The sequence below is a fragment of the Cucurbita pepo genome, chromosome LG02 (genome assembly GCF_002806865.2).
Source record: "Cucurbita pepo subsp. pepo cultivar mu-cu-16 chromosome LG02, ASM280686v2, whole genome shotgun sequence".
Classification (NCBI taxonomy): Eukaryota; Viridiplantae; Streptophyta; class Magnoliopsida; order Cucurbitales; family Cucurbitaceae; genus Cucurbita; species Cucurbita pepo.
This window is the reverse complement of record NC_036639.1, coordinates 1,998,320-2,010,669: the sequence shown is the minus strand read 5'-3', so window position 1 is coordinate 2,010,669 and position 12,350 is coordinate 1,998,320. Positions and strand designations below refer to the sequence as shown.

Sequence of the window (12,350 nt, the reverse complement as noted above, 5' to 3'; positions counted from 1 at the left end):
TCATGGAGCTATCAATAATAAACCTGTTGGTGGCGGTGTCTGCTGTCACAGGTATGTGTACCAAATTTTTGTCATATTGGAATTTTATCGTGATTTCAATACAATATATATATATATATATATATATAAATTTGCCCGGCTATTTTTTGAAGCTTTCAATGATGATTTCAGTCATGTTTTTCACTGGCTTTTCTTTTTGTTTTATTTTCTGGTATACTTGTTTTTTTTACCGTAACAAGTAAAATTTTTAATTGTAATTTTGAACTTTCAAGTGAATGACATAAAATATTTTCTATTCAAAAAATCTCTTCTCTTTCGAAAATCTATCTCTGCCCTCGTTTTCTAAAACCTTCTCTTAAACCGAGGTCAAAGGCTCGAGCATACGTCGTTTGGCCATAGACGTAAGAACAAATTGGATTAGCTCACTTGTCGTTGGAAACAATCGCAAGTCTACTACCATCAAGAGTGCGATTGTGATAAGGGGTCCGTATTGGGTTTTATTTGAAAGGTTTCTCAAGTATAGAAGAGTTGATAGATTAGAAGAATCCAAACAAGGGAAGAAGAAAAGAAGGTGAAAAAGCAAGTGGGGGAGTGGACATGGGGACACAAATTCACAACACCAAGACAAAACTGCTGGACTTTGAAATCCTACACTACTCCTCTTCTCTTCTCTTCTCCTTGTTTGGGGCTATGCCTAGAAATGATATTTGAGCCAGCCACAGATCTCTCGATCGAAAGTATATGTCCTAAACAACACGTTGGAAGGAATGGATATTTGAGCCACAGATCTCTCGATCGAAAGTATATATCCTAAACAACACGTCGGAAGGAATGGATATTTGAGCCACAGACCTCTCTCGATCGAGAGTTATATGTTGTATATGACCTAAAAGCTCAAGTTGGGTATCAGAATTATCCAGCATGAGCTTGAACTAACTAGCAGCCACCAAACCAAATCACATGAAAACCCAGCAGAATCAAATCAAATGTGTTGGATGTTTAAGGAACATGATCTTTCTCGTTCTTGTGAGGCAGATAAACAAAAAGGTAGCTTGGATCAAACAAGTATGTTTCTTATAACAGGAATTCTGAAGAAATGTAACCTATATGACATTTGAATTCTTGCAGTAACCCAGAAAGAACCAAAAACAAAATCAACAGCAGCTACCTACAATGATGTTGTTCTACGAGATTTACAGAACAAACAAACAAACAAACAAACAAATTCCAGTTTCTGAATCAGTAGTGTGAAATTCATTCCCATTTCACAAACTGATCATCCAATCCAATCCAATCCAATTACCCTTCATTCATCTCATTCTCAACATGTATACAAAATAATCTAATTAAGTAAAGAACAAACCCTGAGAGCTGTGACAATAACTACAAAGATTAACGAATTTCATATCCAAACTTACCATATGATGAGAAAGAAAGAAGAACTCACAGACCTCTCCATCTTGGATTCGGCACTGGCACTGTGGGTGACAATGGAAGCTGTGGATATCCAAACGGACCCGTCGACGGCGATAGCAGCAAGCTCGGTGATAGCAAAGGGTATGCTGATCTTGGTGAATTCATGCATCCGAATGGAAGAGGTGAAAAGGGCATCGGAAATTGACCCTCAGAGCTCATTACTGCCGATGATGGTGGTGGAGGAGGAATGCCCCCTTGCGCCATGGCCGGCGGTGGAGGCAGTGGCTGTGAGGTTAAGTTGTTCCAGCGAGGCGAAACTAGAGGAGCTAGAGGTGAGAATCCCGAGAACTGTTTCTGATTAGAATCTGAAAATGAGTTGTGAAGATATCTCATATATGCTGAAACAGGTGATTCCGCTGGCGCGTGGACGGCCGGTAGTGGAGGGAGAGGCGAAAGCGGCGCAACGGGCCGTCCAATGGGGCCGAAATTGTTGGTTGATGAAATGGAACTTCTAGGGTTCAGGCCAGGCGGTGGTTGTTGCGGCTGTAGCATCGGAGGAGGGCGGTTACTGACGTTTGCTAATGGAGGCGGACGGATTCGCTGCAGACGTGAGCTCTGAGGCTTCGGTGGATGAATAGGCGGCGGATTCGAGAATCGCTCGTGCGCCGGTGAGCCAGTAAGCTTCTGAACCACATCTCGGAAATCGTTCTTATTGATATTATAAACCGGCGGCTGATGGTGCTGCGGTGGCTGTTGCGACTGAGCCTGCACAGCCGAATCCGGCGGCGGAGGCGGTGGTGGAGGTTGAAGAAGACCCTGATTCTGACTAAAATTAGGATTAGAATGATGAGAAGAATCAAACGCAGGCTTCTTAACAAAACTAGGCTTGGAAATTTTGTGCGAAAGCTTGTTTAAGTGCTTGAGGTATTGATCCTTGCCTGAGGAGACCGTACCGCCGCCATTACTAGCGGCGGAGGAATCTCCCGTCAGAGAAGATTGGCAGCTTTTCTCCATATTTCATACAAAAAAAAAAAAAAAAAAAAAAAAAAAAAAAAAAAAAAAAAAAAAAAAAAAAANGCAGAAATCTCTGCAAATTGAACGCTGTTCTTGTTCTCAGCTGATTGAAGATGACTCAGAACCAGAACGGAACCCGAAATTTGAAGAATAAAATTATGAATTAAAAAGAAAAAAAGCAGGTAAAAGATATACTTCAGGCTCCAGAGAGATCGCCCACCTTTACAAACACACTTCTAGAGAGAGAAACGCAAAGTGGAGGGTCTTAAAATGTGATCACACAAATCGGGGTGGAAACCTTTCCCCTCCTTAACAAACATGTTGTAAAGTTTTGAGAAAAAACCTGTGAAAACCTTTCATTAACAGACCTAGCAGACCCATTTTAAAGTTTTGAGGGAGTGTGGAAATCTTTACTTAGTAGACACGTTTTAAAGTGTTGAGGGAAAGCTCGAAATCTGTTAGTGATGGATCTGGGTGATTACATAAAATTTATGAATTAAAGGAACAATTTAATTTTTTAAATTTTATTTATTATACGTATTTTCAACCTATTTAAATAGAGAACCATATATATATATAATAATATATATATATTAAATTTAGAATAAAAATATAATAAAATTTAAAAGATAGAGACAAAATAGTGTTTTTGTTAAATTTTATAGTATTTATTAAAGTATTGGAAATGAAGAATCCTTGTGATTAGATAAGCATGAAGGAATATGCAACGTGTCATATTTTTAATAATTTTTATATTTAATTTTTATTCGGTTCTTTATCAAAAATAGTTTATGGCTTACTAAAAACATCAACAATTATATTATAAAGTTGGGAATAAGACAAATTTGGCTGTCTAATTAATATTCTTTTTTTTTTCTCTAAATCTCAATCTTATCTTCAATACTTACATTTGTCACAATATATAATTTCATTCAATCTTTTTAATGCTTTAAATTCTTATATTAATTTTATTATTACATTCTTATTTGCCAAATGTCTCATATAGTTAGTGGGTGGGAACAAACAAATAAATTATATTATATTTTATAATTATTTTATTTGTACCGATCTACTTCCTATCAGATGAATTACATTTGATTAAATTATTTTATCAGGTTTAACTTAACGAGTGAACGATCCACGTTCACTTGACCTCTGTTTCACTGTGACAAAATATCAGGTCTTTCCTTCCTCCAATCGATGTGGGACCACCCCCACATCCACCCCCTTTGGGGCCCAGCGTCCTTACTGGCACACCACCTCGTGTCTACCCCCTTTCAAGAAACAGCGAGAAGGCTGGCACATCGTCCAGTGTCTGGCTCTGATACCATTTGTAATGACCCAGATTCACCTCTAGCAGATATTGTCCTCTTTGAGCTTTCCCTTTCGGGCTTCCCCTCAAGGCTTTAAAACGCGTCTACTAGAAGAAGGTTTCCACACCCTTATAAATGGTGATTTCACTCTTTTCTTCCTCCAATCGATATGGGACCGCCCCAAATCCACCATTCTTTGGGACCCAGCGTCCTTACTGACACACCGCCTCGTGTCTACCCCCTTTTGGGGTCCACAAATCCACAACAAATAGCCTTAAATAACTTAAAAAGGAAAATTACAAAAATAGCCTTAAATAAAAGAAAAGTGGGGGAGGTGGGTCAGAGAGTACTGTTGCGGGTCAAAGCAAGTGTAAGGAACGAAGTTGTTGTCACCAAATTTCTTTCCCCCAAAAAAATCATTAAAGAATCTTTTCGGCTGCCCTTTTGCTTTTTTTCCTTTTTTTTATTTTATTTTTTAAAAATATTTACTTTATTATTTTAATTGGATCCAAAATGTCTATCTAAATTTTAAATTTTAAATAAAAATTTATTTTAATTTCCTATTATTATAATAAAACTAAATTAATAAAGATACTGTATATATATTTAAAGTTTAAGGGTATTTTTGAAAAATAAAGTATTAATAATTTCTATTCAAATGTATAAATATTTTTTAATTTTTTTTTTTAAAGTTTAAGGGTTTTTTTTTTTTTATTTTTTTTTATTTTTTAGAAAATGTGTACTGTGTGTCATAACCGTACTAATAAGAGAATAGGTTGTGATTCCCACACTATATGTAAGGCGGTGTTAGCTTAATGTCATGATGTAATCGAAGAGAATGATGCATCATCCAACACACCAAGAAGAGTGTGCATGAAAGTCGAGACAAGACATAAATAAGATTAGGGGTAACTAGTTGTCATGAGTGCCAGAAACGAGCTTGGAAGAGGGTTGGGTAGGGTCTTGGGCCATAACCTCAAAAGTTGGGATTTCGGCGTCAGTTTTGCCTTATGGCTCTAGAGTCAAGTCTGTCTATATGAAAAATGAAAACTCGTCAAATGAAAGCTCGTCAAATTTGGTGCCAATCAAACACCTGATGGATACTCCATGAGGCCGTATGACCCTTCGTCAAAATCATGTCTACTCCACCTAGATCTACAATGCCTCACAATGTTATAGTGGGAGGCATGATATCAACTCTCCACCACTCTAGAGCCCCTATGGCCTAAGTGAACTACCCTACGACACTTACGGGCGTCATGGTGTGGGCAAGCACTGCAAGACGAGTGGACATCTTCTTTTGGAATGAATTTTTCAAGGATAGCGTTGGATGACACAAGTGTGTCGACATTGCACCCTCAACCTTGAGTCGGAGGTTGGTATATGGGGCCGCTTTCCGATACGGTATCTAAAAATGATTTAACATGAACACATGAGGGTTCATGCTTCAATGGTACTTAAATAGATGGATGCTCAGGATATCCCGACAATATAGTTGACTCATGGGTCAATTCTCAATAAGCGTATCCAAGCGAGTAGCAAAGGCCGATGACATCCAACATTTCATTTGAAAGACCTTAGCCTAGAGTAGAGATAAATCGGCTAGAGTCGCAACGAGTAAACATATGTGTATAGGTGACGTGTATGACTAAATGAGCTTCATTTCTATATGAATTGTGTCCAGTCGGTGAAAGAGAACCTTGCCTAACGTCGAATAAGTCTACAAATCTTTTCTTCCTTCCTTACTGCCCTTGCAGTGCGCAAGATGGAGCTTCGCTCACTCTGGGAACGATTATTGATATCAGTTGGGGTGTAGCTGAGAAACCCCAAATCATTACAAACTACCAGGAAAAATCTTCAGAGGACCTATCTCTTGCCTTCTTGCTAACCGATATTGGGGTATGTCTTTTCCTTCTCTAGCTTGCTTAGGTTTTAGGTTTGAGGCGTTTTGGGGAAACCAAAAGCAAAACTATGAGAGCTTATGCTTAAACTGGACAAAATATCATACCATTGTGGAGGGTCGTGATTCCTAACATGGTATCAGAGTCCAACCTTAACTTTTTTGTTCGACATTTGAGGATTCTATTGACATGACTAAGTTATGGAATAAAGGGTGTATTTTGTTCGAAGGCTCTAGTGAAGGAGTCGAGCTTCGATTAAGGAGAACCTGTTTGAGGGCTCCATAGGCCTCAAGGGAGGCTCTCTATGGTGTGCTATGTTCGAGGAGGTACTGTTAAGGATTGCTGAGAGATTAGTCCCACATCGGTTAATTAAGGAGTTGATCATGAGTTTATAAGTAAGGAATACTATCTCCATTAGTAAGAGGTTTTTTGGGGAAACTAAAAGAAAAGCCACGAGAGTTTCTACTCAAAGTGGACAATATCATACAATTGTGGAGAGTCGTGGTTTCTAGCATTTTCTACTTCTGAGACATCGGGGGAAAACTGTTCTAGATTGGACCGAGTCATCCGTGTCAAATAATTCCAAGTCATCCGTGTCAAATAATTCCAATGATGAGGCCCGTCAATTCTAAAGGTATCAGCTCCCTGATGATATCACACATGATTTCAAGTCAATGGGAGAAGATGAGAACCTATGTCTAGGAAATATTTCGATGGCAGGCTTGTCCGAATTTCAAATAAACCTGAGCAGAGGCCAATTCTGAACAGCAATCAAAGTGATATTTTGAACCCTGTTGAGTTCCTGGCTGGTTTAGCGGCTAAAAGTGTAATAGCCCAAGTCTACCGCTAGTAGATATTGTTCGTTTTGGCCTATTACGTATTGCCGTCAGCCTTATGATTTTAAAACGTGTCTGCTGGAGAGAAGTTTTCATACATTTATAAAGAATATTTTGTTCATCTCTCCACAGTCTACGAATGCTGGTTGAAGTGGTATATAGCTATGTGAATCATAAATGTTGGGTATGCTTTTGCTTAATTATAAACCTTGTCTTCATTGTTGTGTAAAGAGATCGTCAGACAGCACCGCACTCTCGTTATCTTTTGTGTCACACCATATATTATTGTAGTGTACTTATCATAGTGTACTTGTAACAGCTCAAGCTCACTGTTAGCCGATATTGTCCTCTTTAGGCTTTCTCTTTTGAGCTTTCCCTCGAGGTTTCCACACCCTTATGAAGAATGTTCCGTTCTCCTCCCAACCGATGTGGGATCTCACAATCCACCCCCTTTGGGGCCCAGTGTCCTCGTTGGCACTCGTTCCATTCTCCAATCGATGTGGGACCCCCAGTCCACCCCCCTTCGGGGCCCAGCGTCCTTGTTGGCACACCGTCTTGTCCACCCTCATTCAGGGCTCAACCTCATCGCTGGCACGTCGCCCAGTGTCCAGCTCCGATACCATTTGTAACAGTAGGCCCACCGCAACAGATATTGTCTTTTTTGGACTTGTCACTATACGGTGCGAGGCACTGGTTGGAGTAGGCTAGACCCTCTCCATAGTAGACACGTTTTAAAAATCTTGAAGAAAAGTCTAAAAAACTAGTGGTAAGCTTGAGCTGTTACCGTACTCTTTTCTAACATTTGGTGAGATAAGTCAAAACCTGAATGCCAAGACAGTGTCTGCCCCCAATCTTAGTGCAATGGACTTTCCTGCACTTACGGTGTCAAAACAGTCATCCAATATTTGATGGCTGATCCCCCAACGAAGTAAATTCTCATATTTGGTAATTGCATAGCTGTCCAAATTTGTTCAATACTACCTCAAACATTATTTTCGATCCAAAGAATCGCAATAAATCAATAATAAGTCTAAATCTAATCTCATAAAGTTTGGGAGTCTAATCTCATAAAGTTTGGGAGTCTAATCTCATAGTTTAACACTTCATCCAGTTACCTCTTTTTCGTGATCGTCCGTCCAGTTACTCCTTTTAGGCTTCAAAATTTACTTGTCAAGGCTAGACTCTAATTCCAGATGGAAGAATTGTAAGATACCTTAAGAGAGACCGCTACTGAAAGCGCATTGCCATAGATGCTCCAATCTACCTACTTGTCGTCCTCAAATATGAAAAAACATGAAATGATGATGAAAAACATGAAAAATTGCTTCAAAAGAGTCATTAAGAAGTGAGCACTAAAGAGACAAGCAACACTTGTGGAAATGTCTCAAGAGGAGTGAGAGCATGAGAGAGGCAAACAATGCCCATGGAGGTGCTAAAAAAGGAGTGAGAGCATGAGAGAGGCAAACAATGCCCATGGAGGTGCTAAAAAAGGAGTGAGCACGAGAGAGGCAAGAAACATCCATGGAAGTGCTCAAAGAGGGGTGAACACGAGAGAGACAAGTAATGCTCGTGGAAGTGCTCCAAGAAGATAATATGCCTGAGTTAATGGTTTCAATTGAATACTAACTCATGAAGCAGTAAGCTGTGAAGTTATTTTGTTAGCACATAACTCATGCATACTACCTTTTTGGAGCACTTCCACAGGCGTTGCTTGCCTCTCTCATGCTTACTCATCTTAGAGTACTTCCACGTGCATTACTTATCTCTCTCGTGCTCACTCTTCTTTGAGCACTTTCATGGACATTATTCCACAAGTGTTGCTTGCTTCTTAGTGCCAATTGAACTTTATCACTTGCAAGAGTGACTCCTTGAAGCAATTTTTTGAGCTCCTCATCGTTCCTCGTAGCTAGAACATACTTAGAATTTATCCTATTTTTCTTGTGTTGCGGCAATGTATTTGAGGACGATAGCCAGGTGGATTAGAGCATCTACGACAGTGCGCTTTCTATAGCGACCTTTCTTAAGGTACCGTTCGATTCTTCTATCTAGGAATAGGAGTTCAACCTTCACAAATTTGGAGATCTTAGTTTTGTTGCCTCCTTTTCTTCCTCCAACACCCTTGTATAATTCTTAGTATCAAGTGTTCATAACATATAAGTACAGGTAAATAATAGCTTGAAATTTCATCACTAGGACTCTGTTTTACAGCATCTTTGAAAATCTGAATAAAGGATTTGTCATACCAGTAGGCATAAAGCTTTTACAGGTAGATAAAAATTTACCAAAATCAACTTTTCCAAGAATTCTCTATAAATTAGGTCGGTAACAATATGATCTTTTTTTAATGAAGACTCTAGTGAGTCATTGTGAGATGCCACGTCGGTTGGGGAGGAGAACGAAATATTCCTTATAAGGGTGTGGAAACCTCTCCCTAGCAAAAGCGTTTTAAAAACCTTAAAAGGTAGCTTGGAAGGGAAAGTCCAAAAAGAACAATATCTGCTAGCAGTGGGCTTGGGTCGTTACAAATAGTATTAGAGCCAGGTTTCGGGCGATGTGTTAGAGAGGAGGCTGAGTCCCGAAGGGGGGTGGACATGAGGTGGTGTGCCAGCAAGGACGCTGGACCCTGAAGGGGGGTGGATTGGGCGGTCTCACATCAATTGGAGAAGGGAATGAGTGCCAGCGAGGACGCTGGGCCAGCCCCGAAGGGAGGTGGATTGTGAAGTTCCACATCGGTTGGGGAAGAGAACGAAGTATTCATTATAAGAGTGTGGAAACCTCTCCTTAGTAGAGGCATTTTAAAAACTTGGAAGGAAAAGTCCAAAGAACTATCCTTCTTTCAGACTTGTAAGTTTCTCCTCCATTGTTCAAAAACTTGTAACACTCAAAATCATATGACAAAGGATCTCAAGTTTCAAAGATTATCCAATCCCTTATTCTTTGATTCCAACCAAGTTCGTTCACATCGACACCTATTCCTTGATTCCAACCATTCTTTCTTTTTCCAATTGCCCAAAATTAAACCTTACATTAGATAATCCTCCCTTCACAGTACTAAGTAGATCTTTTTCTTATTTAAGTAAGAATATCATCTCAAACCTCAACCGTTTTAGGAGAGTATCTTATTCCATCGTCATAATACTCACTTCTCGTGTCTTTCATATATGATCATTAAGCTAAAAAAATTCCAAAGATTGTCCATTAGTGGGAGTCCAATCTCATTCTTTAACCCACAATTCTCATATCCATACTTATCGTCATTTCATCCTTACATACATAATAATCGAGCTATAAAAATCTAAGTAGGTGGGTCGAAGTTCGGCCAGCTTAACTTTTCTACGGCACCAATTTAAGCAAATCCATTTATTCTAGTGCTTTCTTCCTCTAAAATTTCACAAACCTCTTTTTATCATCCAAATAATTTTTCACTTTCCAATTGTCTCGATTAATATTCTTTCATTCTTCTAATGGCTTACGACATCTTATTCCTTGATTCCAACCATTCATCATTTCATTTTTCTAATGACTTATGACATCTTATTCCTTCATTCCAACAATTTATCGCTTTCCAATTGTATTTTCCACTATATAGTCCTCCATTTACCACGACAAAATGAATCTTTTTCCTCTTTTAAGTAAGGATATCATCTCCTTCAATTTTTCAAGGAAACCCATAGAACGTTATTATAAGAAAGTATCCTATTTCATCATCGTCATACTTTATTCACTTGCCCCAAATTAAACCTTATAAGGCAATAATACCTCAAACATTATTTTCGATCCGATGAACGAAAAGAAATCATCAATCATAACTTGAACTCCAATCTCATACTTTAAACCAAAGTTCATGTTTCCAAACTTGTTAACTTTTCTTTAGCACCCATTCAAGCAAATCCTTTCATTCTAGTGTTTTTTTTCTCTAAAATTTCGCAAACCACTTTTTCTCATCCNAGCGTTTTAAAAACCTTAAAAGGTAGCTTGGAAGGGAAAGTCCAAAAAGAACAATATCTGCTAGCAGTGGGCTTGGGTCGTTACAAATAGTATTAGAGCCAGGTTTCGGGCGATGTGTTAGAGAGGAGGCTGAGTCCCGAAGGGGGGTGGACATGAGGTGGTGTGCCAGCAAGGACGCTGGACCCTGAAGGGGGGTGGATTGGGCGGTCTCACATCAATTGGAGAAGGGAATGAGTGCCAGCGAGGACGCTGGGCCAGCCCCGAAGGGAGGTGGATTGTGAAGTTCCACATCGGTTGGGGAAGAGAACGAAGTATTCATTATAAGAGTGTGGAAACCTCTCCTTAGTAGAGGCATTTTAAAAACTTGGAAGGAAAAGTCCAAAGAACTATCCTTCTTTCAGACTTGTAAGTTTCTCCTCCATTGTTCAAAAACTTGTAACACTCAAAATCATATGACAAAGGATCTCAAGTTTCAAAGATTATCCAATCCCTTATTCTTTGATTCCAACCAAGTTCGTTCACATCGACACCTATTCCTTGATTCCAACCATTCTTTCTTTTTCCAATTGCCCAAAATTAAACCTTACATTAGATAATCCTCCCTTCACAGTACTAAGTAGATCTTTTTCTTATTTAAGTAAGAATATCATCTCAAACCTCAACCGTTTTAGGAGAGTATCTTATTCCATCGTCATAATACTCACTTCTCGTGTCTTTCATATATGATCATTAAGCTAAAAAAATTCCAAAGATTGTCCATTAGTGGGAGTCCAATCTCATTCTTTAACCCACAATTCTCATATCCATACTTATCGTCATTTCATCCTTACATACATAATAATCGAGCTATAAAAATCTAAGTAGGTGGGTCGAAGTTCGGCCAGCTTAACTTTTCTACGGCACCAATTTAAGCAAATCCATTTATTCTAGTGCTTTCTTCCTCTAAAATTTCACAAACCTCTTTTTATCATCCAAATAATTTTTCACTTTCCAATTGTCTCGATTAATATTCTTTCATTCTTCTAATGGCTTACGACATCTTATTCCTTGATTCCAACCATTCATCATTTCATTTTTCTAATGACTTATGACATCTTATTCCTTCATTCCAACAATTTATCGCTTTCCAATTGTATTTTCCACTATATAGTCCTCCATTTACCACGACAAAATGAATCTTTTTCCTCTTTTAAGTAAGGATATCATCTCCTTCAATTTTTCAAGGAAACCCATAGAACGTTATTATAAGAAAGTATCCTATTTCATCATCGTCATACTTTATTCACTTGCCCCAAATTAAACCTTATAAGGCAATAATACCTCAAACATTATTTTCGATCCGATGAACGAAAAGAAATCATCAATCATAACTTGAACTCCAATCTCATACTTTAAACCAAAGTTCATGTTTCCAAACTTGTTAACTTTTCTTTAGCACCCATTCAAGCAAATCCTTTCATTCTAGTGTTTTTTTTCTCTAAAATTTCGCAAACCACTTTTTCTCATCCTCCCTTATTCCTTGATCCAAATAATTTTCGCTTTCCAACTGTCATTGATTGATATTCTTTCATTCTTCAAATGTCTTATGAGATCTTATTCCTTGATTCCAATAATTTATCGCTTTCCAATTCTCTATTCCAACATATAGTCCTCCAATTTACCACACCAAGTGGATCTTATTCCTCACTTAAGTAAGGATATCATCTTATCAATTTTTCAAGGAAACCCAAAGAACGTTATTATAAGAGAGTACCCTATTTCATCGTCATACTTTATTCACTTGCTTCAATCAAATCAAACCTTATAAGACAATACCACCTCAACCATTATTTTCGATTAGAAGAATAGAAAGGCAATAATACCTCAAACATTATTTTCGATCCGATGAACGAAAAGAAATCATCAATCATAACTTGAACTCC

At 38.4% G+C, this 12,350-nt stretch overlaps 1 protein-coding gene across 1 annotated transcript; it reads right to left on the bottom strand.

Annotated features, from left to right (window-relative positions):
• Window positions 1-1,052: 1,052 nt before the first annotated feature.
• On the bottom strand, window positions 1,053-2,469 carry LOC111788233 (VQ motif-containing protein 9-like). Its single transcript, XM_023668515.1, has one exon. It carries the CDS (start codon window positions 2,428-2,430, stop codon window positions 1,444-1,446), a length of 987 nt encoding a protein of 328 aa, XP_023524283.1. The 5' UTR covers window positions 2,431-2,469; the 3' UTR covers window positions 1,053-1,443.
• Window positions 2,470-12,350: the final 9,881 nt, after the last annotated feature.